This window comes from Myxine glutinosa, chromosome 12, assembly GCF_964187855.1.
Source record: "Myxine glutinosa chromosome 12, kmMyxGlut1.1, whole genome shotgun sequence".
Classification (NCBI taxonomy): Eukaryota; Metazoa; Chordata; class Myxini; order Myxiniformes; family Myxinidae; genus Myxine; species Myxine glutinosa.
Window position 1 is genome coordinate 91,182,102 of NC_136272.1, and position 25,000 is coordinate 91,207,101.

The following is a 25,000-nucleotide window of genomic DNA, read 5'->3' on the forward strand; positions in this document are numbered from 1 at the left end:
TAAGTAGAAGAGAGAAAGATCAGATGTTTCAAACTTGAGTTATGATCTGCAAAATCGTTTTCAAAGTGCACGTGACATTTGACCTGATGAACCCAAAATTGAATCAGTTCATCTTTGTATCACATTCCATACTTGTGCCAAGTTTGGTTGAAATTGGTTCACAAGTTATTGTGGTAATGAAGATTTTAAATTAAAGGTCACATGACCATAGACCTTTTGAACCCAAAATCTAATAAATTCAGCTTTGCATCATAGCACATACTTGTACCAAGTTTACTCAAAATCCCTTCAGCGGTTCACAAGTTATCACCATCATATACTATGCCTGCATGCGTGGACGTACGCACAACCCAAAAACATAATGCCCCCAGCACCTTCAGCTGTGGAGGCATACAAATATTCACGTGAATGGAAAATGGTATAAGCAATAACTACAAGGTAGTATGGACCATTAGGGAATATGGTTCTTATCAGGATTTTGTGGCCATCAGGAAAAAGAAAAAAAAATCTAAAACCTCCGAGCATATATTTTGGTGATTTCATTCTGTGTCTTGTAAACTATCAGTTTAACCATATAGATTAATTCATAACACTTTGACAGACATAACCTCTCTAGTTCACAGCGGTTTGAATTAGGAAAGTCCATAAAGGATCAAAATTGCCTCCATTCTTCCCTAATTTTGTAGCTACTAGGGCATGCCCGTACTATATCTATATCTAAAATTATATCCCCCCCCCTCTATTTACATGAAATGGTTTGGTCCAAAGCGAACGGCTTGCGAGTACGGTGACAATCCCCCCCCTCTATTTACATGAAATGGTTTGGTCCATTCGCAAAGCCAAAGCGAACGGCAGTTACGAATCGCAGTTACGATGAATCGCAAAGTAGTTTTAATTAGTTTTAAAACATAGTTTAACGGCAACATAGTTTGCCGACGGGAAATAAATGAATACGCTCTCAAATGTGCCATCCGAGGCAGAGTCTGTTCGCCACGTTCGGCACACGTGATAGCTCGCTGCTCTCTGATTGGTTGAATCGTTTTTTGGACATAGCTCGGTAACTACTTCTGCGATTAATTTAAAACCTTGAAAAGGCACATCCTCGGGTCCCCAGCAATATACCTGGCAAGTTTCAAGTATATCGGACCGGTAGTTGTCGAGAAACAGCGGTCACAGACAAACATACAAACATACAAACAAACATACACACAGAGATTAGTGGAATTATAGATAGATAAGTACTCTGTGAAATTATACATGGGAATGATTATTATATGATGTGCATGAAACCTCGTGGAAAAAGATCTAACTGTGGAAATGGAATTGGTTGCCCTTTGTAGTCGAAGAAGGCTGTTCACATGAAACGTGCAAACTACTGGGGGAATTGGTTTATCGTGCGGAAGCTGCTACCCAAACAGCAACCACACTCAGAGAGCAATTCGTGTAACCGAGTGTCAATGAACCTCCAAGAAGGCCAGACCACTTGATATCCGCAACACCAGCAGAAATTTGTAATTTGTTCATGGTGCCGGTGATAACTCACCTCCACTTCACGAAGGGCACCGACCATGGGATATTTCACCTCCATCTAATGCTGGCAGACGGCACACCTGGGTTAACGTCCAACAAAGGGACGGCACATGCACATTGATGCCTCGACATGCATACTAAACACCAGGATGGCAGTTTATAGCTGGGTCGGGATTCAAACCCACACTATGCATCTCGGAGGTTTGTGCATACTTCTAGGCTATCTTGCCAACCTGATCTAACTGAAATGTAAGAATGATCGTCGGTCAGTCACTTTGTATAATGCTTGTTGATAGATGTTCAACACTGTCCACTGTAAAAATAATAATAATAATAAGTGCAAGACATGTATAAAGCAAAAAAACCCAAAAAAAAAACAACTTTTAGTCCAAAAACTGGATGCAATTTTTAACCACTCAGACTCCAAAGTCGCCAATGGCATCTGGGCACACCGGTTTACCAAGCGTGAAACGACTCTCGCTCACAGACAGACCAACCCAGTGGATCTTCTGAGAATGACAGTTTATTAAGGATGTCATTATCAGAAGTCCAGTGTGCATTCAGCTCCCAATGCAGGAACGGATTACGCTTATCTGACAGAAATATGTCTTAAGCCGGGCTTTCAATCTCCTTTTAACATTTCAAACAATGGCTCCACACATACACGTGCACGGGAAAAATTAGGTCTTTCGAGGCGTCTCGCAAATTCTGCAGCCGTTTCCAGACTTGCAATGGGATTTGCTGATAATTCCACATTATAATCCAGAAAGAAGGTAAAATGCCAGGGTTCAGCTTTTTATCATTGTGCCTCTGCATGAAAATTTGGCAATTTCGTTTTCCTGGTCCAACCCACCCCCATCACCACCTGGTTTACGGGAGGGGGCGGGTAAGCCGAGATATGCATTTTAACCTAAAAACTAAAATCGATCAATCTTATGTCCTCTGCTGGAGAGAGTTAGATGGAAAAAAAAAAGGAACCTAAAGTACATTTTCTGCTGAACTGTACGGGTGATATAAGTTTCCATCCATCAAAATGTTTTTATTTTAACGCAGGTGTCTCTGGTCTGCTGAGCCAAGGTGATAGCAATGCATTTTGCCCCGGTATGACATCATTACTGAGTGGAGTACAGCTGATGCCGCTTCGATTCACAATTTGTCTGAATTAGGAATGAAACTGTAAAGTGGTGGTTTAGTCCTTCAGCAAAGAGTCTACCAGAAAAGAAACGAAGCCGTTGTTTAACAACTCGGTGGAATTTTGATCAAGTTTTATGGAAACGAGCAATCATATGGTATATTATAATTCATTCTCTCCTTTATTACCCTCCGACAAGTTATACATATCTGACAAAACTTACCTGGAGAGTTGCAGGCATTGACGATCCTCACGAAGGGTCTCTTGCACCATTATCCTCGAACCCAAAGAGTTATGGGGTTCATGCTTAATGCTTCAAAACATGCATGATCAAAGGTGCTATTGTGGACCGCATAAGTGACAATTCAAATGATCTGAGAAGCATTTTGGTCAATGCACTCCTGGTCAAGATTATTCACATGCTGGAATCAAAGGCCGTCTTGTCCAGCGCCTTGTCAGACTTAAGCATCTTATCTTATCTTCTTAGAGAAAGCTTGACATTTTTTCTCATCTCAATGAAGCCATTTTTTGAACACACCCACTGTATATATATATATATATATATATATATATATATATATATATATATATATATATATATATATATATATATATATATATATATATATATATATATATATATATATATACATACATATATTTATCAGCAGCAACACAGCGTCTGCCCGCTTATGACTCCGCCTGGCAGACAGGCGGCACAGATAGGGCGCCAAATCGCCTTTAGCTCAGTCGGCTCGTGGGGCAATTACAACCTTTCAATTACAGCAGCGAGACGAGTCAGATTTTTTTTTTGTGCGGATCAGCCTCGGTCGCCTTTGACGTGAGAGTTAAAATTAAGCCGTGCGTGTGGGTGGCGATAACAGCAATGGGAAAAGGCACGACTGACTCTCAGTCTGTCCAGGGATGGCAAATAATGTTTATGGGCCATCCTGCAAGGGAAGGCCTTTGGTGTTAATTAATTTCTTAATGGCTCAAAGGCAGACGACGGATCATACAATTTTGACCTTTCGCCATGTGGATCAAGCCTTATACAAGATCCACCTTGCTCTTCGTGTCGCCTCCGGGTTCAGCTCGATGTGGACCGCACCTATCCTGCTGGATTTGAAGACATGTTTTACATGTGTAAAAATTGAAAATGTTTCATGATTTTTCATTAGGTTCGACTATGTGTGCCGTGTCAAACGGAATTCCCTGCACTGGCTGTCAGCTTTGACCAGGCCTCGGGGGTTTTGGAGCCTGTCACTCGAAGACTTAAAGGTTACCGCATCGTGCTGGATTATAAGCATTGTGATGTTCCTTACCACTGGGGCCGGTATCCATTTCTATCGTTCATAAGCCTAGCTGGCAAAAAGCATATCCATAAACCCCTTTGACTAAAGACCCCCACCCCTCCCAAAAAATAAATCCAATGAATGAAAAAGGATTGGTTTTGATCTCAATCTACAACTGAATAAAACATTTTATCTTTCTTATTTACCTTTCTTCAATAAAGGTTGGAACTGCGATGGCAATGATAACATCATTATCAGAATAACAATGACTGTAGATATTTAAATCCTTCAACACATCTCATGTACAACGTAAGCATACACAAAGTAAGCATGCACAAAGTAAGCATACACAACTTAAGCATACACAACGTATTCAATACGACCGAGTTTGACAATTCCAACATAGCATCTGCTTCCAACATTTATGCAAGATTCAATGGCTTGAATGAGGAGGCAAACCTCTTGCTCTGTCGCATAACCAGCACATTTGAGGAAAAAAAAGAAATCGAGTCCTGAAAACATCAGTCACTGTACCTTTGTGTTCCAACAGGATTGCAAGCTGTGGACATTCACCAACTCAAATGGCACTACGGGCCAATCCAGCACTGTGCTGCGATGCTGACACAGAGTGATCGCTTGCTCGGACCAGGGGTTTCATTTATAACGAGTAAATGCAATTTATAGTGTTGGAAATGCTGAGGGCAATCAGTTCTGAAGAAATTGTGCAAACATATATATATATATATATATATATATATGAAAATCTATACCCATAAAAATTAAACATCTCTCTCTTTAATTGTATGTGATCGATGCATGGCTGCATCTTTTAACTTACAAGCCCCAAACTTGGGGTACAAGTACAACTTTCTGTGGTGAGTAACAAAGAGGGGTGGGGGGGGGGGGGGGGGCATAAATTCACTATGTAAATGTGTACTGTGTAGCGCCACCTGGTGGTGCTGTCAGAGGGTATTGCAATTGTCTTTTTACTTGAGCAACGCTAAGGGTCAAAAGCACTCTTTGCACAGGTAAATTAATTTTGGCGAATTAATTGGTCAGCGACGACTAATTGGTCAGCAAAGCGACGGATTGTCAGATAGGCTCCGCTAATATATACACATACAGAATATATAAATATGTATGTAACCCTGGTGTTGGCTTAGCGGGTAGGGCGCAGGCTTGGGATCCTAGGATCCTGAGTTTGAATCCCGGTCGATCGCTGGATTAACGCCAGGGGGGTTGACTCAGCCTGTCATCCTTCCGAGGTCGGCAAATTGAGTACCAGCTTGCTGGGATGAATGATCCCGGTGTGTACCCAGATTTAGAATAGGTACGCCATATCCCTGCGCATCGTAAGAGGTGACTAAGGGTTGGCATAAGGAAGGGCATCCGGCCATAAAACATTGCTTCAAACAGGGAACTATGATTGTCATGGGGTCCGCAAGGTAACCACCACTTTAGCGGGGAAAATGGCCTTAAAACGATCATTCATTTATATATATATATATATATATATATATATATATATATATATATATATATATATATATATATACATATACACACACACACACACACATATATATACACTACATGGCCAAAAGTATGTGGACCCCCGAACATCACACCCGTATGTGCTCGTCGAACATCTCATTCCAAAATCATGGGCATTAATATGGAGTTGGTCCACCCTTTGCTGCTATAACAGCCTCCACTCTTCTGGGAAGGCTTTCCACTAGATGTTGGAACATTGCTGCGGGGATTTGCTTCCATTCAATCACAAGAGCATTAGTGAGGTCGGGCACTGATGTTGGGCGATTAGGCCTGGCTCGCAGTCGGTGTTCCAATTTATCCCAAAGGTGTTCGATGGGGTTGAGGTCAGGGTTCTATGCAGGCCAGTAAAGCTCTTCCACACCGATCTCTACAAACCATTTCTGTATGGACCTCACTTTGTGCATGGGGGCATTGCCATGCTGAAACAGGAAAGGGCCTTCCCCAAACTGTTGCCACAAAGTTTGAAGCACACATTCGTCTAGGATGTCATTGTGTGCTGTAGCGTTAAGATTTCCCTTCACTGGAACGAAGAGGCCTAGCCCGAACCATGAAAAACAGCCCCAGACCATGATTCCTCCTCCACCAAACTTTACAGTTGGCACTATGCATTCGGGCAGGTAGCGTTCTCCTGGCATCCGCCAAACCCAGATTCGTCCGTCGGACTACCATGTCCATCCGTCGGAGATGGTGAGCATGATTCATCACTCCAGAGAACGTGTTTTCACTGCTCCAGAGTCCAATGGCGGCGAGCGTTACACCACTCCAGCCGACGCTTGGCATTGCGCATGGTGATCTTAGGCTTGTGTGCAGCTGCTCAGCCATGGACACCCATTTCATGAAGCTCCCGACGAACAGTTGTGCTGATATTGCTTCCAGAGGCAGTTTGGAACTCGGTCGTGAGTGATGCAACCGAGGACAGATGATTTTTACGCGCTACATGCTTCAGCACTCGGCAGTCCCGTTCTGTGAGCTTGTGTGGCCTACCACTTAGCGGTTGAGCTGTTGTTGCTCCTCGACATTTCCACTTCACAAAAATAGCACTTACAGTTGGCCGGGGCAGCTCTGGCAGGGCAGAAATTTGACGAACTGACTTGTTGGAAAGGTGGCATCCTATGACGGTGCCACGTTGAAAGTCACTGAGCTCTTCATTATGGCCCATTTTACTGCCAATGTTTGTCTATGGAGATTGCATCGCTGTGTGCTTGATTTTATATACCGGTCAGCAATGGGGGTGGCTGAAACAGCCGAATCCACTATTTAGAAGAGGTGTCCGCATACTTTTGGCCATGTAGTATATATATATATATATATATATATATATATATATATATATATATATATATATATATATATATACATACATACATACATACATACATACATACATACACATACACATATATACTGTACATACACATATATACATACACATATACAGTGCCTATGGAAAGTCCACACCCCCTTTCAAAATTTTCACTTTTTGTTGCTTTATAGCTTGGAATTAAATTGCGTTAAATCAGACTTTTTCCACCTTTATTTACACATCGTAACCCACAACGTCCAAGTGAAAAACAAATTCTACAAATTTCAGAAAATAAATTAAAAATACTAAACTAGAATATCTTCGTTGGATAAGTGTCCACCCCCCTTATAGGCTATGAGCCAAGGGGGTTGGTCGGTACCATACAGATGGAGTAAGGCTCATTGTGATTTTTAGCAAGATATATGTCCCTAGATATGAAAAAAAAGTGATAGCAGTGTATAACTCTCGGCCATCTCTGTGTTATCACCCGAAATATTATTATAGGCTATGAGCTAAGGGGGTTGGTCGGTACCATACAGATGGAGTAAGGCTCATTGTGATTTTTAGCAAGATATATGTCCCTAGATATGAAAAAAAAGTGATAGCAGTGTATAACTCTCGGCCATCTCTGTGTTATCACCCGAAATATTATTATACGCCCGCTTCGCTTCGCCAAAAAATGTGATATTTGCTAAAATTGGAATAAATGTTTTTAAGGACCACAGAGTGCCAATAATTTGCATACTGGATGCCAACTAATATAGTAATAGAAATATAGAACATTTGTAGGGGTTATTTATCAAAATATTGATATAATGACAAAAAATATGTTAAATTTAGTGAAAAAGTGGTCGAAATCGCTTCGAGTTCAGAATTCACATTGTACATTTTTGTCAATATTTCAAAAATGAAAACTCCCAGAGTAACATTTGACCCCTCAAAATCTTCGCAAGGAACCACTGCATTGGAATATATCATTACTTTGTAATATGGTGGTTGTTTGGGGCACATATTTTGGCAAAGTTCAAAATATGTTCAACCATACCCCCTAATTTTGATATTTTGGAACGAAACATAGCTTTTGAACATTTTAGGTTTATTCGTCTACTACTTTTGGTATCTCAGTGTAATTTTTGGTATTAGCTAGTATCCTAAAGTGGGTTTGTAACATCAGCTACATTATATTTCACAATGCATGCAAACTTGCTCCACACTCTAGGTTTATCATGATCTCTCAAACAAATACGATCTCGATCTCGATCTCGGCACTCTGTGGTCCTTAAAAACATATTTATTCCAATTTTAGCAAATATCACATTTTTTGGCGAAGCAAAGCAGGCGTATAATAATATTTCGGGTGATAACACAGAGATGGCCGAGAGTTATACACTGCTATCACTTTTTTTTCATATCTAGGGACATATATCTTGCTAAAAATCACAATGAGCCTTACTCTATCTGTATGGTACCGACCGGTCAATTTGGGGGGTCTGGCTCATAGCCTATTATAATAGCAATTGTAAATTAGCTCAGGTGTAACCAATCTCGTTCAAAATCACACAAGTTAGTTGGCCTCCACATGTGTTAAATTGCAGTGATTCTAATTATTACTCCCGCTAGGGAGTAATGCATTCACTCGTGTCCGTGTGTGTGTGTGTGTGTGTGTGTTCGTGAACAAGATATCTGGAAAAGTTCTGAACGGATTTGGATGAAAGTTGGTGGGATGATTGCCCTTGGGATAAGGAAGAATTGATTAGTTTATGGTGAAGCTCAGGATATTATTCCCGATCCAGGAATTTTTTGAAGGATTTTTTTACCATTGGAAGATAGGGCTCATTTTTTTTTTTAACATTATCTTCTATATATTCTATATTTAACATTGTGATATGAAAATAGTTTTCATATTTGTTGTAAATATAGTTTAAACTCGTGGTTATGCGTTAGAGCGGTGTATTTTTTTTAGCAGCGTCGTCTTCAATGTTCATTTTTTTTTCTTCTAATAAAGACATATTCTGTCATTTTAAAACCACCAAAGTGTTTATTAGGTTTCCCCGTTTCATAAAATGTATCGTTTGATACGTATAATGCTTTAAAACTGTTTTTTTTTTTGTTGTTTTTTTTACTTCAGAAGAGATATCAACATTTAGCTCAGCGAATGTCATTCGCGGTGTCAGTATTTGATGAACTTATAAAGATTTGGTTCCAGATTTGTCAATGGCTGAGGTATATTAACAAACGAATGAAACAGATTTGGCAAGATTCCAACTTTTTTTTTAAAAGATCGCATATTCACCCAGGGTTGTGAGAGGCTGAAGAAGAAGAAACCTCACATGGGCTTCCCAGACCAAATAAATAATTCTGGTTCTGGCTCTGCGATTTTCAGGTTTATTACTCCCGCCAGGGAGTAACGCATTCGATCGTGTCCGTCCATGTGTGTGTGTGTGTGTTCGTATGTTCGTGTGTTTGTGAACAAGATATCTGGAAAAGTTCTGAACAGATTTGGATGAAAGTTGGTGGGATGATTGCCCTTGGGATAAGGAAGAATTGATTAGTTTTTGGTGAAGCTCAGGATATTATTCCGGCTCCAGGAATCTTTTTTGGAAAAAAATTTGGGAAAGATTTTTTTCTGTTTTACTGCATTAACGCTTTTATTCTTATTCTTAAATGATGTTTTTCTCCTCTAATTCCCAGATATATCAAAATAAATTCTCTGACAGTTAGGGCTTACTTTCTTTTTCATTTATTGTTTTGGGGAGAGGGGATGTTAAACAAAACGTATTATTCCAACTAAACCCACGGCGGGAGTATGCGCTCTACTGAGTGGCGTTCTAGTTTCACAATAAAATCAGCTGTTCCTGTCGGTTTTCTCTGCTGGGTAGTGAATTTAATGGCAAAGACTCAACCATGAGCACCAAAGACCTTTCAAAAGATCTCCAGGATAAAGTTGTGGAAAGGATCAGATCAGGGAATGGGCATAAAAATATTTCAAAGAACCTGAATATCCCTTGGAGCACAGTCAAGACAATAATAAAGTGAAAGGCGTATGGTACCACCTAGACCCTGCCTCAATCAGGTTGTCCCACCAAACTGGATGACCAAGCAAGGAGACTAATCAGAGAGGCCACTAAGACCCTGCCTAGATCAGACCGTCCCTCCAAACTGGATGGCCAAGCAAGAAGGAGACCAACCAGATAGGCCACTAAGAGGCCAATTGCATCTTTGAAAGAGCTACAGTCTTTTATGTCAAAGACTGGTCACTGTGTACATGTGACAATAATATCCCAAACACTCCACAAGTCTGGCATGTACGTGGCAAGAAGGAAGCCATAACTTAAAAAAGCCCACCTTGAGTCCCCGTTTGAGGTATGAAAAAAACCCTCCAGAGATTCTGAAGCTATGTGGCAAAATGTTTTGTGGTTTGACGAAACCATGACGGAACTTTTTGGCCTAAATGCAAAACGTTACAACAACAACAACAACATGCATTTTAAGGCCATTTTCCATGCTAGAGCAGGGGTTAGCCTTGCGGTCCCCATGACAATCTTCTCCATCTTGCCCTATTTTCTGCATCTCTCCTTGTTAAACCCCTTGCCCGCATTTCTTCTTCCACCATCTTTAGCCAAGTCTTTCTCGGTCTCCCCCGTCCTCTACTTCCTTCTACATTCATTTCCATCACTCTTCTCAACCAGTCACTTTCATCCTTCCTCAACACATGACCAAACCATCTCAACCTGTTCCTCTTCACAGCATCCATCACAGGCTCTATTCCCATCATTTTTCGCAATTCATCATTTGTCTTCCTCTCTCTCAACGATACTCCGCACGTCCATCGAACCATTCGCATTTTCCACCCTTTCCAACCTTCGTTGCTGCTCTACGTTCATTACCCATGTCTCGCTCCCATAAATCATAACACTTCTCACACATGCAGCATACACCTTTCACCTCAGCTTCAACGACACTCCTCTCCTCATCAGCACGCCACACAGTTCCCGAAACTTCTTCCATGCACATCTCACTCTAGCAACCGTTGCCGAGTCTGATCCACCTTCTCCATTCAGCATGTCTCCGAGGTAGCAAAATGTTTTCACACCTTCCAGCTTCACGCCGTCTCCAAGATCCAACTCAACATTTCCTCCATCTGCAGCTCCCTCTGTGCACACCTTACATTTGAATGTAGCTGCCACACTGGTGAATGACCCTCTCAGACCACTACATTTTTGATGAACCCACTCAGCGCACATTGTACATTGAATGGAGTTCACTCCGACACCCTTCCTGCACACAGCACAGGGCCACTTCCCAGTTCTTTCCACCTCACCACATGCTTTACCACTTGCCATCACCTTCGTCTTTCCGATATTCACCTTCAGACCTTTTGTCTCCATACATTCCTTCCACTTGTTCATATTTTCCTTCAGTCCATCCATACTTTCCGCAATCAACACCAGATCATCTGCATACAACAACTCCCACGGTAAACCCTCCTTTACGTTCTGAGCCAGCACCTCCATCACAGCTACAAATAGTAGTGGACTTAATACCGACCCCTGATGCACTCCCACCTTCACCTCAAACTCACCACTGTTCCCGTCCTTCGTCCTTACAGCTGTGCACGCTCTTTTGGACATTGCCATCACTACTCTGATCAACCATTCCTCCACTCCTAACTTCCTCATTGCCCATGTCAATACTTTGCCTGGAACCCTATCGAATGCTTTCTCCAGATCAACAAACCCAAGAAACAACTTCTTCCTCTTCTCCATGTACTTCTCCTGCATCTGCCTCACAATTACGTTTGTTACGTAATTTGTCACAACGTTGTTTGTCACAACGTTACGTTTGGCACAAACCCAACACAGCACATCACCCAAAGAACACAATCCCTACTGTGAAGTATGGTGATGGCAGCATCATGTTATGGGGATGTTTCTCATAAACAGGGACTGGGGTACTTGTCAGGATCGAAGGGGGAATGGATGGAGCAAAATACAGAAAAATCCCAGAGGAAAACCTGCTGCCCTCTGCCTCTGCAAGAAAACTGAAATTGGGACTGCAAGAAAGAAGGTCTGCAAGACTTTCAAGAAATTTCAAGAAAAAGAAATCTGCAAGAAAGTTCACCTTTCAGCATGACAGCGACCGGAAGCACACAGCCAAAGCTACACTGGAGTGGTTAAGGAACAAAAAGATAAATGTCCTTGAGTGGCCCAGTCAGAGCCCCGACCTAACTCCAATCGAAAATCTGTGGGACAACTTGAAGATTGCTGGCCATCAATTCTCCCCACGCACCTTGACTAAGGTTGAACAGTTTTGTGCAGAAGAATGTGCAAATATTGCCCAATCAAGGTATGCAAAGTTGGTAGAGACCTATCCCAACAGACTCTCAGCTGTAATTGCTGTCAAAGGTGCTTCCACCAAGTAATAACTTAGGGGGGTGGACACTGATCCAACCAAGATATTCTACTTTTGTATTTTTAATTAATTATCTGAAATTTGTAGAATTTGTTTTTCACTTGAAAGTTGTGGGTTATGATGTGTAAATAAAGGTGAAAAAAGTCTGATTTAATGCAATATATTCCAGGCTATAAGGCAACAAAAGGTGAAAATTTTGAAAGGGGGTGTAGACTTACCATAAGCACTGTACATATGCATATGCATATGAATATATGTGTATACATATATACACACAGTCAGACTGCGAATGTGGGGTCAATGTTTGAATGGGGTAAAAAAAATTTTACTACAAGGTCTAGGCTCGTGAAAGAGCTATGACACAGAACAAATCATGTCACAACGTAATAAAGGGAACAAGAGGAGGAAGGGGGAAATGGCAACAGCAGGGTGGAGGGATAAAATAGACGGAGACGGATAAAGAAGGATGCAGGTATCGATGAGGGGTAGGGGTGAACACAAAGGGTGGACAAGATGGATACGTAAGCAAAATATTTGGGAGGGGTTGGAGTGGCTTAATATCGCGTAGAAAAGATCATGAATTTGGATGGGGGATGACTTGAGATGGTGGTGAAGTGCTGTCAGGAAGACCTGGAGGGAAGAATGAGATTGAAGAGAGTGGTGGTGGTTCGTGTGCAGCCACCCAGCTGCTGGTTGCATTATTTTCAATGTGCGCGTCTGCCGCTGATGCAATGCCTCTCTATAACCAGTGATCTGGTACTCATTTCGCCGACCTCGGAAGGATGACAGGCTGAGTCAACCCCACCTGACGTTAATTCAACGGGATTCAAACTCAGGACCTTAGGATCCCAAGCCCACCACCCTAACCATTAGGCCAACACCAGGTATATTGAAGAGAGTATTGAAGGTGGTTCCACAGGCTGGAAAAAAAGGAATAAATGAGTGGTGAGCAGTGGTTCTGGATTTAGGCAGTTTCACTAGGAGGACAGATGTGTTGGCTTAGCCTGGTGTTGGCTTAGCGGTTAGGGTGCAGGCTTGGGATCCTAGGATCCTGGGTTCGAATCCCGGTCGATCGCTGAATTAACGCCAGGGGGGTTGACTCAGCCTGTCATCCTTCCGAGGTCGGCACATTGAGTACCAGTTCACTGGTAATTCCCTGTGTGTCGCAAGAGGTGACTAACAGGGTTAGCGGCAGGAAGGGCATCCGGCTGTAAAAAATTGCTTCAAAGAGGGGACCACGGTGCCCAAAAAAGGCCAACCCCTGCTCTGTGGGGAAAAATGGCCTCTAAAGGTGGTTCTTCTTCTTCTTCTTCACTAGGAGGGGGTTACTGGTGGACTGCATATGTCCTGCAGATACCTGAGGGTGACAAAGCACGGAGAGGGCAGAGGGTGAAAGTCTCAACAAGGCGCCACGAGATTTTGGAGGAGGGAGCCAAGTTTGAAAGCTCATTCTTGAGATTGGACACTGGTTGTTTTCTGGTTCTTGAGAGAGTAGACATACTTGTGTGCTTTGCTGTCTTCAGTTGGATTTGTCTCCAGGAGGAGAATGGAAATTGTTTTAAAGCAACTACCTCACCACAGGATTGAGAGTACCAAGAGCGGGAGGATGGTAAGATAATTGAAGAGATGGGATGAATCTGTGCATAAGAGAGAGCAGGTTTCTGTCGAATTCCCAGGCTGAATTGATATCAGTGGTGGTGGATATAGGAGACCAGTCCTGTATATTTTTTTTTTTTACCGTGAATACGTGAGGCACGAATCTGAAAGCAGGTCACATGTTATGAACCACGGATATGCGTAACCCGCGAATGTTGAGGTCTGACTGTATATACATACACACGCATATATATATATATATATATATATATATATATGTATGTATGTATGTATGTATGTATGTATATATATATATATATATATGTATGTATGTATGTATGTGATAGCAGTTGCGAATGCAATGATGTGTAAATTTTATTGAAGCAATAATTTCATCTGTTCCCTTTGAATATTTAGTTGGAAGATATAATTGGTGGGACAGCTCCACATTATATTTCAGAGTATGCAAGCTAAGGATGTTGTAGAATCCAAACAATAAGTCTCAGGGACATATCAAAGACTATATTTACTGAGATTGAATATTACCTGTTTCGTATTCCGAAATATATTCAAACTCTATCAATCTTTTTTTGGTGCAATCATGCAATTAGAAACAAACAGACAATAAAGAATGAAGCAAAACTTCACAATGAACCAAAATTAGAAAATGAAGGCACCATCAACTACTGTGATAGCTGCCTAGCAGGAAAGCCTCGGGTCCGACGTTTCGACCACAGAGTGGTCTTCATCCGAAACTGTGCAGACGTCCCTCTCCTTTTTGAATGTGGATCTTCCCAAATGCAAAGTTTTTTTTAGTTTTTGCAAACATGTCACCAAGTACACGAATAAATAAAATTCCCCAAAAGATTTGGCTTGCAAATATCTTTTGGCATTTCAGTAAGGATAGGCAAGAGTTAATAGGCAAAAACGAGAGCCGAGGGTTTGCTTGGCCTCTTAAGTCGCCTGCAGAGTAGGGGCGCAGTCAGAGATTAGCGTGCAGCCTGAGGCCTTAATCCATGCTCCGGTGGTAGCAGGTGTGGTCACATTCCGACAGGTGCCTGCCACCACGACATGCTGCCGCTTGCTGCCACTCTGGCCTGCAAATATGGCCCAAAGGCTGAAATAAGCCTTTTAATATCTGGGATTTGACTTTCCTTGCCTCTTGTTTATTACCTGTGCTGTTTATTGACCTTTTTATAAGATTGCACTCATAATTATTCTCATCTGTGGCCTTGTGTGAGGTTACTGTATGCTTTCAACAAAGCTCATAAAAATATTTGGCTGTTTTTCGGAAAAGTGTCCAAAGCAGGTGAAAAATGGCTCTTTCTGTGTCTATGGGTTTAAGGTTCCTCTGCAAGGTAGCATTTAGGAGATTACTTTTTTCTACAGCTTAAGATTGTAAACAAGACGAATATTCAATGGGAAAGCGGAGAACTCAGGCTTAAGAACCCAGAATACAAGTCCAAACCTGCCCTATTACACCTGTCTCTTGTCTACAGAGCAGGATATGAGTGAGACCATTGCTCAGGCACGACTTGATTAATGTCACTACAGTAAAATAACTCGACAAAGTGACAAATTCAGAATGAAGGAAAAACGTTAAACAGCCAGAATATTAACGACCACAGCACATCGACCTTGCCCCAAAGGTGAGAAGCTCAAGTTCACGTCCCGAGTTATTTGTGAATGTACTGTACTTTCAGGTTGTACTTGTGTTATTGCCACACCTCTCCATCCTGTACATCGTGTGCTCTCCACAGTCCTGAGGAATTCACTCTGGTGCAGAATAATGTTCTTTTGCTGCATTTGCACGTTCAGGTCACGCCGATAGATCACAGGTCGGTTGGCGGTGTTCACTCGAGTGCCATCGATAAATCACGTACGCAAAACGTCCGCAATGTTTTGACTTTCCCTCGCTTTCCTCGATGCAGAGGACAATCATCGTCATGACCCTCTGTCTCCCTCTCTGTAGACAATAAGGAGTGAGTGCCCCCAGGTAGCCAACTACCCCAAACTGAATCTGGCTAATGGCCAGTACTAGGAGTCGACCCAGAGTCGGTCGGCCACCTGTGTCGACTTTAGGCAATGTATGAAAAGCCCTGAATTAACTCACTCTTCCCTTTTTATTATTCACAATATTTGTACCAGAGGTACATTTAAAATGAAAGATGAAGTGTATAATTAAATGAAATCATCGCTGGCATAATTTGTAGCATCCTGACAAATATGTAGCGCTGAGTCGTACAGACCGTGGACCCAGCTCTGGCCTTTCTGTGAGGATCTATGTGCTCAGCGTACTTATAGCCTCATGGAAAGGCCAGCAAAGAGGTGTCGGAATGGAACATTTCTCCCACAGGGAAACCAATCCGAAAATAAAATATCAAACATCTCCTTGACGTACTCAAAGTGCCAAAGTGCGGCTTATTTGAAATGTCGCAATGTATATATGTCACACTACCGTCACGTTATGTTTGTTACTCAGCTTACATCGAGCATCGACGTATGGACACATGATGCAGGTAGCTGCACAATTCGGGTGCAGAACAATGCCGTGGACAAATGGTCGGCAAGCCCACGAAAGCAAAGCTTGCGAAAGAAAACAGCACACAATCGGTGTATGTCAACCTTATCGGTCTCATGACAGAACCCCTTATTGTAGAAGGCTGGTGGTTTAAAAGCTATAACCTCAATAAAAAAACCCTGGGTTTAAAATGATGAAAATGACAACACAAGTACTGATACGTTAAACGCACCAAAATAGTGCAAGTACACATTAACAACGGGCACAGGTGCTGGGATAATCTGAATGTGCACTGTGCAGTTACCATGAAAGGTAAACTTAAACCAGCTGTAGTATGTATGAAAATTCATAATTGCAATAGTTTACAAATAAACAGAAAGGGGTTCTTCTAAGCAAGAATTATAGCAGCAATGGAGGACAGTCAGACCCAAAGTTTATATTTCATGACATGGCAAGACATGCCTGATTCACATGGACGGTTTCACCAGATGAGGTTCATGTTCCAGTTCGCTTATTCATGTCGATGGAAAGTGGAGCAGATTACAAAAAAGGAGACTTTAACTTGTTAGTCCATTGTCTTCAATCGCTTCTGGTTGTGATAAACCTCCAGTGGAAGCACTATCAATTGGTGTATGAATTTGATGCAGTATATATATATATCATATATATATAGAGTTGAAGATATATATATATATATATATCATATATATATATATATACATTTCTACACGTATATATATATATATATATATATATATATATAAATCTGTGCAGTGTCTGCCTTGTCTTGTCTTGTCATTGAACGACTCCGTCAAACTTTTGTGAAATCTTACCAAACTTCTGGTATGCACCTATCTCTCCCGTTTGTAAAGAAAAAAAACAATCAGCTTAAATCTTCAACTATTTTTGTGTGATTAATGTTAGCCTCGAACTTGTATCCAAAAAAAAAAAAAAAAAAAAAAAAAATTTGTTTATAAAATGTAATATCACGTATATTACAAATACATTTGTGCAAAATAATTGTTTGAATTATGATTGGTGTAAACCATGAGAAAACAGCAACTCAGGTACAGTCATCTGTCTATATATTTACATATCTGGGCAGTGTCTGTGTTGTCACTGAACTACTCCCTCAAACGTTTGTTTCCATGGCAGTGAGGTGTTTTTAATTACGTGGTGGTGAGGTGTAATCGTCCCAAACTTCCAGTTTGCACCTACTCCTCCCATATGTATGTGCTGAGGGGTTCTTTTTTATTTTATTTTTTATTTTTTCAACCTAACTCCTCAACCTAAATTGCTTATTAAAATGTAATATCACAATCACTCCAAATAAATTTGTGGAAAAATAATTGTTTATGTTATGATTTGTGTAAATCATGACAACACAGCAACTCAGGTACAGTCATTATCCTCAGCTAAAACAAGCCCGGTCCTCTGTAAGATGCGTGGTGAGGCGAGCCAAGCTAGTATATATATATATATATATATATATATATATATATATATATATATATATATATATATATATATATATATATATATACAGTCACGTGAAAAAGGAAGAACACCCCATGTAAAGTTTTGACTTTTTCAACATATTTCAACATACAGCTATTTGATCTCATTTCAACAATATTGATAGACAAAGGTGATATAATATAACAAATATCATGAAACATTTACATTTTGTAGTCCATTGTATAATTTAAATAAACATAAATGCAAATTTCGCATGTGGAAAAAGTAAGTACACCCCGACATTTATCACTACTTCAAATACCTAAAATTAGAATCAGGTGCACCAGCTCAGGTGCAAATGATTAGAACATTGTTAGAGAGGATCTTGGAGGAACCAGTCTTATTTAAATCTCAGACATTTAGTTTGGTTTGCTCTTTGTTGTTGAAGTGTGCAGCATCACCATGCCTAGATCAAAAGAGCTCTCTGAGGCCTTCAGAAAGAAGGTTATAGATGCCTATGAGTCTGGGAAGGGATTTAAAAAGATCTCCAAACAATTTGAAATCAATCATTCGACTGTCCGGAAGATCATCTACAAGTGGAGAAGATTCCAAACAACTGCAAACTTGTTCAGGCCAGGCCGCCCCAACAAGTTCAGCCCGAGAGCAGACTGCAAGATGCTGAAAGAAGTCTCTAAGAACCCCAGAATGTCATCAAGGGACCTACAGGTAGCTCTTGCCACTGTTGATGTCAAAGTGCACGAGTCTACCATTAGAAAGACGCTGCACAAATTTGATCTATATGGGAGGTGTGCTAGGAGGAAACCTTTGCTGTCCAGAAAGAACATCAGGGCAAGACTGAAGTTTGCCAATGAACACCGAGGCAAAGACCAGCACTTCTGGAACAATGTGCTCTGGACAGATGAGTCAAAGGTAGAGCTATTTGGCCACAGTACCAGAAGACATGTTTGGTGAAAACCAAAGACAGCATTTGACCACAAGAACCTGATACCAACTGTAAAGCATGGTGGTGGAAATATTATGGTTTGGGGCAGCTTTGCTGCATCAGGGCCTGGGCAGCTCACCATCATAGAATCCACGATGAATTCTTCATTGTACCAGAGGGTGCTTGAGGATAATGTGAGGCCATCTGTCGGACAGTTGAAGCTCAACCGAAGGTGGACCTTGCAACATGACAATGACCCTAAACATACCAGTAAATCCACCAAGGAATGGATGAAAAGAAAGAAATGGAGGGTTCTGGAATGGCCAAGTCAAAGCCCGGATAGAAATCCCATCGAGATGTTGTGGGGGGATTTGAAACGAGCTGTGCATGCAAGAAACCCCTCAAACATCGCACAGCTGAAAGAATTCTGCATGGAAGAGTGGGCAAAAATTTCTCCCAGTCGATGTCAGAGACTGGTAGACAGTTATAAGAAATGCCTACTTGAGGTTGTTTCTGCCAAAGGGGGCAAAGGGGGAAATATGTTTCTGCCAAAGGGATTTCTATCCGGGCTAAATAGCTATTAGAGCCAAGGGTGTACTTACTTTTTCCACCTGCAAAATTTGCATTTATGTTTATTTAAATTATACAATGGACTACAAAATGTAAATGTTTCATGATGTTTGTTATATTATATCACCTTTATCTATCAATATTGTTGTTTTGAAGATCAAATAGCTGTATATTGAAATATGTTGAAAAAGTCAAAACTTATATATATAATTATATATATATATATACATTTACATACATATATATTTTATGTGTATCCATACTACAAGATAAATTTTTCTGCCTCGTCATATTTTTTCAGAGATGGCTAAATGGATCTTCGTCAAAGTTTGAGTGGTTCCTCAGTGAGTGCCATCGTGTTTTGGCCCCAAAAAAACAAAAAAAACATTGGTATATATTTTTACGAATCGCTCTCTGGTGCACGTTGTGTTTCGTATGGATGAGGGGGATGCTGTTGTAGCTATGTGAAAGGTAATAGTAAATGATCCCTGACCCCATTCCCTCGTGGGTGTAGGTAAGTATTTTCAAACCCCACAAAAAAAAAAAACTGGATTTCTACAAAATGTCAACAGGATTAGAAGAACACCGAGCAATACTGGGTAGCTGTGATTATACAATTAAAGAAAATGTGTATCAAAGGCCCAATCACGTCTTTCACCTATAATTGGACTCATATTTAAATATATTAGGATTATTTCAGATACTGTAGGTTCCATCATTGCTGGGAGTGTGGCTGTGCCGCTGATGCAGCTACCCCTTTTTCCAGTAAGCTGGTACTCATTTTGCTGAGCTTGGAAGGATGACAGGATGAGTCAGCCCACCTGGTGTTATTTAATGGCACGACAGGGCCTCAAAATCAAGACCATAATATCTTAATCAGCCACCTTAATCATTAAGCCAACACCATGTAACACACACACACACACACACACACACACACACACACACACACACACACACCGTTTGCCCCAACTATAATTCCCTAACAATGCAATGAAGATGTGCCTATCCGACCCACCTGAAAGTCACCTGCACTTTGACCTGCTTCCATGACCAGGAGAGATGAAAATGTTTAATAATGTCACCATGGTGTTTTATTTCTGTTTTTGCTTTCTCATTGGAAAGTGCATGACTTGGGGTAAAGTAGTGAAGGGAGGGGGAAGGGAGAGGGAACAGAGGGTGGAAAGAGGAGTCGGAAAGTTGAAGCTGAACTTGCCGAACCGTTAAAGAATGCTGCCTGCCCGGTCGGTGCTTCGTTCATACGACCGCAGACCTGACCCGTTTGTCGTTTGTCCCCTGCCCTCGTCGTGCGGTACAAATACATTCTACTTGCACGTCCAGGAGACCTGTCCTCCACCCAAATCCTTTCGGAGCTTGAGTTACATGCCTTCGAGGCTTCGGTCCGCTCACCCAATCAGGCGAGTCGGAAAAGCCCATGTAAGACCATAAATCGGGCCCTCTAAGCAGGCACGAAAGGGATTGTGTTTCATAAACACATCTGATTCTGTCCTAACGACGTTTAAATATGAAGCATTCGCTCTCGGGTTCCTTTAAAAATCCGCCTCAATAATTGCTCGCAAGGTGCGAATTGCTAATTTATATTAAAGGTGCGCCACTCTGTCTCGGGCTGCTTTGGCCAGGATAGGATTTCATCCAGATGATGTAGCCTTCTAATTAGACGAAGCCGAGAAGGTCTGACCGGCGAATATCTCATTAGTTATTAACTCGAGACATTTCGGGCCTTGGAATAACAGAAAGTCTCCAATGTCTTTATTAGCTCAGTTGTCGCATGGCCAGGTGCATGATTGCTCCCACGTCATTCTCCAGGAGCAGACGATACATTTACCGCTGTGTGCTTAACTAAGTGTGGCACTACAGGTCAAGTGCCCAACTACCCAATGTATTCGTATTCCTACTTTCCTCGTGTTTGACGCTCACTTACCACAAACGAATAGCGTTTAGTCAGCGACGGTGTGGTTTTTACCTTCCTCGGGCTGATGATCGCTCTGTTGAAACTGGGTGTGTGACGTTATTAATCTCCATTTCAGTTCATTGTACTTGAACTTGAAACACGTGTCTCAGAACACGGCGAGTCAGGAAGAGAAACGTGTACTACTTAAAAGGAATGGCATTAATGAAAGGGTGATGAGCGTTCCGGAACACTTGGGTACAGGTTGAACGGTTGAAACGACGTGCGGTGTATAAAGGTGTGTAATGATCAAAACTGGGGGTGGAAAATTTCTAATGCCGCATAATCCACGAGTCCCTTAAGCCAGGAATAAAAGGCACGTGTAATAAATCCTCTCGCCATAGTGCGTACCGTGTGCGGGAAGACAGGGTGTCTTTGTGATGAGATTTTCGCTTTGTGCCTCTGCTTTGTGGACGCAAGTAAAGGGCCAGTGAGACCCCCTTTTTTTTAACCAAGTTATCGGTCCAGTTGCATGTACGTGAGTGCGAGTGCACGGGTCTGCAAGGTGGTGCTCCTGCCCTAGCATTGGGCAGTGAGTGAGCGTGCCAAAACCACGGCCTATGGTTTTTGCACTGAAGTGCAGTCGGGTTTCGATGCATGTGTGAGGCTCATGCCTCTGGTATGTAAGGATTTTAAATGTGAAAGAACATGTCGGCTCAAAATATCCTGGCCTTTGGTAAGAGAATCAAAATTACTTCAAACAAAAACTGGAAAAACTCAAGTGGTGAAGGTTCATGCTTCTTGCTGGAGTGCTCTCGGACAATGGGGGTAATATGGACCTCATAGAGACTTTTCTCATTCAAAACTGACATAGGTGAGATCACCTGGCCTTTCAGTGGCTTCTTAATCTAGAGGTTCAGGTAGATCGGTGATTCACTAGACCCAAAATGGAAGGTCCTGCAAAACAGCCAAAGATACAGTTGAATGTTCACATCGTTTTCTATGATAACGAATTCCTCTGGTCCCCAATCTCTTGAGGGCCGTTCAAAGTTCTCGGAATAGGATTATTGACGAAAGTCCAAAGGAACGCCAATACTGGCTTATCTGTTTTCTTTGATACACGAGTACTGGTTCAAAATTATATTGTTTATTTACAAATCTTCCATTGGAAAATTAAAAAATGGCTTTTTGTGGACAATATTATTTCGTTTTTTGAAAACTTTCTGAATGCCACACTTGACTATTCTGCATCAAGAAAAGGTGTTTGGCTTGAGGCATCCGAGCATCAAGTTAGTGTCAAAGAGCAAAAATCAACCTTGTTTGGCTGCATAGAAACATATCTGCTTCCATAAAAGACGCTCCAGAGCCACCGCCTTACAAACACCTCAATTAATAATGACACGATGTATCCAAGAGCAAGCCTTAGCAGGGTTTGCTTTGTGAGTCACAGCAATGAAACCCGATGCGGTGTCACCACCCACCGGAGCTTACACCCCCTCCACCCCCGTTATTATGGAACCAGTTTAGAGCTGCTAGGGAAGCATCGAGATCCGTCTGAGGCCTCACCAGTTGTTGACTTGGAGGATGGTGAGGCCGGTGTCCTGAGCCAGCTGTTTTTTCTGCTCTTCCGATGGGTATGGATGCTGCAAGAAAAAAAAGCAAGAAACACAGAGGTTTTCAATAATGCTTCCTTCCATCGCAACCCATCTACAGCTGTGCCAGAGCAAGTTTGTTACCATATTCAGCCAGAATTATAAAAAAAAGAAAACCACCTTACACGGTTGCCTGGAGCAAAAAGCCCATGTGGTAACCAATAGAGCCATGTTGCACTCCCACCTTACAGTGTTCATCTCAAAAACTCCACACAGTTAATCATGTGACATATATGAATATGTTTGGCCAAGATTTCTTTCCAAACAATATCACAGTGTCCAAAGATTTCCCTTTCAATACAATCTGGCAGAATGAATGTGCTTTCAAAATAACTTGGGGGGGGGGAAATAACTCTGCACTATTTTCCCTCAAAAGGGTTTTGGAAAAAAAAGTTTTTTGCCCAAACGACAAAGATTCCTCGATATTTACAAAATAAAATACATCCTGCACATGATACACTCAAAGCTCGAACACAATATATATATATATATATATATATATATATATATATATATATATATATATATATACATATACATATATACATACATACATACATACACACGCACACACACATACACACACACACAATAGGAAGAGTACCCATCCCAAGTGACAAGAAAAGCGAGCATAGGATCCCCCTCCCCTCTGTCCCCCACCCTCCATCTCCCACACTCCTCTCTCTCCCCCACTCCCCTCTCTCTCCCACTCCCGTCTCTCCCCCACTCCTGTCTCTCCCCCACTCCTGTCTCTCCCTCCCCCAATCAAAACTCGCCCACCCTTAAACTCCTTTCTCTCCTCTGTATCCCCTCTCTTCCCCACTCATCTTCACATGAAATTGAATGGAATACATAACCATGCCAAAGGTTCTTTTCAACCAAGTAAATCGATGATTACGTTTCCAATGGTGGATGATCGGGTGAAGGTACGGGGTTGAAGTTCAAAACCACAAGCAGACGTTGAAAGTTGAAGTTCAAGCAGAGTGAAATACATTGCCAGTGAAAGAAGATGTAGTGTGCGGACATACATAGAAACACTCTGCTGGGACCCGTGTCAATAACAGTCGCTAGATGGACGGTGATCGTACGCACTTGTGTTGTGGCACTACTTACTTAATAAATAATTAATATTAATAAAGAGATGCAAAATAAAAGAATACTGGATTTTGTAATTTTTAAGGCTTGTGGAAGAGCAAGAACACAGACCAGCCAATAACATTCATGGGAGCAACAAAAGTTGACACAAAAAGTAGAATCCGAATCCCAAAAAACCTGTAACGGTTCCAGTGTCCCTGACTGGTAATAAAATAAAATTTAAATATGGTGTAAAAGAAAAATTAAAGAATCCAATCTATCAGTTTTTAATAAGCCTATACAACAATCATGATGGGTGTGCAAAACTCAACACAACACAGAAGATTATACACACAAAGTTATGGAATACGTATGTTGGATTATTTGCAATAAGGTAATGGGAAATGGGAACGGGTTGAGATGGGATTCTAAACATGAACGGGTCAAAACGTTAGGCGGGATTTCTTCCTTCCTTCTGTGTAAGTGCTGCTTCATCAGAATGAAGATTACCGCAGGCGGTGCATAGGCACAGAACGCTGGCTTGATTGCTCGATTCCTCAAAAAAAATAACAACTCGGGTTATTTAATGAAGCCAAAACATTGCTATTGCTTATGTGCAGATATAATACATTGTGTATATACAAGCTTGGATTGATTTCAATTCCACTGGGCCATAAAGGAATTATCCTATAGACCGGTACACTTGAAGCCTGAGGCCTACACAAACTGTGTGCTTCAGAACACCTATGACGCTGATGGGCTGCAACCTTTTGACATTTCATGATGCTTTTAATAGTCGCTGTTGGTCTTTTTCACACTGATGAGGAAAGTTATAGGGAACTTTTGGTGATTGTGAATATCAAACGTCTGTTTGACGGTTTGCAGCAGTTTCCTGTGGAGCATATTATTGAATTAAATATCAGGTTTTTTTAAAATTTGCTTTTAAACTCTAAATTTTGACATAATTATTTAGGTCATGAGTTCCAATCGCAAAAATATTGAATCAAGTTTCGCATATCGGCTTTTAAAAAGCCTATACGATAATCGTGCCAGG

General features: G+C 41.4%; 1 protein-coding gene across 2 annotated transcripts in view; it reads right to left on the reverse strand.

Moving 5' to 3' along the window:
• Positions 1-25,000, reverse strand: part of LOC137415200 (homeobox protein Meis2) — a 331,413-nt gene that overhangs the window by 98,922 nt on the left and 207,491 nt on the right. For both annotated transcript variants that reach the window (XM_078766085.1, XM_078766086.1), the window contains one exon: positions 22,787-22,863. In XM_078766085.1, coding sequence (XP_078622211.1) covers positions 22,787-22,863 — 77 coding nt within the window. The remainder of the gene's footprint in view (positions 1-22,786; positions 22,864-25,000) is intronic.